The 2,026-nt window shown below is 42.8% G+C and overlaps 1 protein-coding gene across 1 annotated transcript; it reads left to right on the forward strand.

Moving 5' to 3' along the window:
* On the forward strand, window positions 784-1,689 carry LOC107637200. The gene is made up of 2 exons (XM_016340637.1): window positions 784-993; window positions 1,081-1,689. Exons 1-2 carry the CDS (start codon window positions 784-786, stop codon window positions 1,687-1,689), a joined length of 819 nt encoding a protein of 272 aa, XP_016196123.1.

Below are 2,026 nucleotides of genomic sequence, written 5' to 3' on the forward strand. Positions count from 1 at the left end.
ATATATAGTATTGTTAGAGAATTATTAGAATCAATTTAGATCAATTAGTATTATTTATATTTGTATAATATATCTGTATATTAATTGTAGGATTCTATGCTTTTATTACTTTGATTCATCTAGCACCTATAAATATCCCTTATATATTGTACTTTTGATCACACTGAACAATACACAAAAACACTTTCCTCATCTTGGTCTCTTGTTTCTAACATGGTATCAAGAGTCTAAAGTTTTTGTTTCAATAAAATTTTGTTCATAGTCTCCTTATTTTTCTCTTCCGACAGTGCCTCTTTGCTCTTGTTTTTCGATCTATTTCCGACGCTTTGGTTCGTCACCTCCGGTATCATAGTGTTCTTCTCTTCGTCATGTTTCTAACGCCGCCAGAAGCCTCCGGACGCGCCCTCACGCGCCGCTGGAACCTTGCTATGCCCACCTCCATTGTTTCTCATTCCAGAAGCTTCAGCAGCCGTTGGATCTTGGTGCCGATCGCACGATCCTGGCGCTTCCACGTGTCGCAACGCAAGCTATCCTTGATATCCAGTGACCCGCGAACAACCCGACCCGGTCCGCTAGTTGACCCGCGTTCCACCTCACCGCCAGTGTGTCATCTCGCTCCTCTCCTCAGGTGCCGCCACGTGTCATCGTTTCGCTGACGTGGCTGACAAGCGGGACCCTCCCTAAGGTTTTTTTTGTGAGCTCTTTCCGATTTTGCGCTTTGTTTTCTCGTTTTCTGCCCCGAATTTGTAGTTTCTTCTCCCTTTTGCTATTATTTCTATTACTATGGAAAAACCGGATGTCTTTCAGCCTATCCCTGTTATCCTTAATGGCTCCAACTATGCACATTGGGTTGAAGCTATGCGAGAATTTCTTAAAGGGCGAAAATTATGGCGATATGTGACTGGTGATATTGCCTGTCCTGTTAAGCCAAATGTGACTGACAAATCCAAAGATGGTGCCTCCAAATCCAAGGAGGATGCTAAGAAGGACTTTGTAGAGAAATTGGAAGATTGAGATAGTAAAAATCATCAGATTATCACTTGGTTCCGCAACACTTCTACTCCTGGAATTCATTTACAGTTTGGGTGTTTTGAAACTGCTAAAGAGGTATGGGATCATTTGGCAAAATGTTACACTATTTCTGATCTCTCTCATCAGTACCAACTGCTTAAGGAACTTCATAGCCTTAAGCAAGAACGTGGCCAAGCAATTTTTTATTTTCTTGCTCAGATGGAGATTATTTGGGATCAGTTGACCTCTTGTGAGCCTGTTCTTAAATATCCCGCTGATGCTAAGGCATATGAGGATTATCAGAACCGGACACGTCTCATCCAATTTCTTATGGCACTTACTGATGACTATGAGCTGGTTAGGGCTTCTCTTCTTCATCAGAATCTCTTGCCGAGTCTTGAAGATGCTCTTCCTCGTCTTAAGTCTGAAGAAACACGCTTGGGATTGCTTCGTTCTAAAAGTGAAACCGTCTTTGCTGCCACCGACAGAAAGGGCAAAATCTGTCGAAACTGTAACCGGCCTGGGCATTCCTTCTCTGACTGTCCTTCTATTGAATGTCGTAAGTGCAAACAAAAAGGCCACATTGGCTCTAATTGCCCGAAACTGTTCTGCCATTATTGTAAGCTCTCGGGTCACTTGATTGCTACCTATCCTACTAGACCACCACGTTCAGATTAGAGCAAGTATCAACCTCGTCCCAACAACTCTCTGCATGTGCCTGCCTCTACTGCTACTGAGTCCACCCCTTCCACATCTCTCAACACACCTTCTGTCAATACTGCTAATGGTTCCCTCTTGCATGCAACACATCATGGGATTATTTCACAGTCCAATATTCATCTTTCTAATACTTATTTTATTCCAAAATTGAATTTTAATCTTATCTCTGTCGGTCAGCTTGTTGAACTCGGTTTTGATGTCACTTTTTTTATTTCTGGTTGTCGTGTGCAGGATCGTCGGACGAGAAAGATCATCGGGACTGGTTGTAAGGTCGGACGTTTCTTTGAGCTCGAGG

The sequence above is a fragment of the Arachis ipaensis genome, chromosome B04, assembly GCF_000816755.2.
Source record: "Arachis ipaensis cultivar K30076 chromosome B04, Araip1.1, whole genome shotgun sequence".
Classification (NCBI taxonomy): Eukaryota; Viridiplantae; Streptophyta; class Magnoliopsida; order Fabales; family Fabaceae; genus Arachis; species Arachis ipaensis.

Excerpts from the sequence above, each read along its gene's own strand:
- LOC107637200 (XM_016340637.1), top strand. The coding sequence starts at position 784 with ATGGAAAAACCGGATGTCTTTCAGCCTATCCCTGTTATCCTTAATGGC. Across the intron at positions 994-1,080 it reads AGGATGCTAAGAAGGACTTT|TTTGGGTGTTTTGAAACTGC; the intron begins GTAGAGAAATTG and ends ATTCATTTACAG.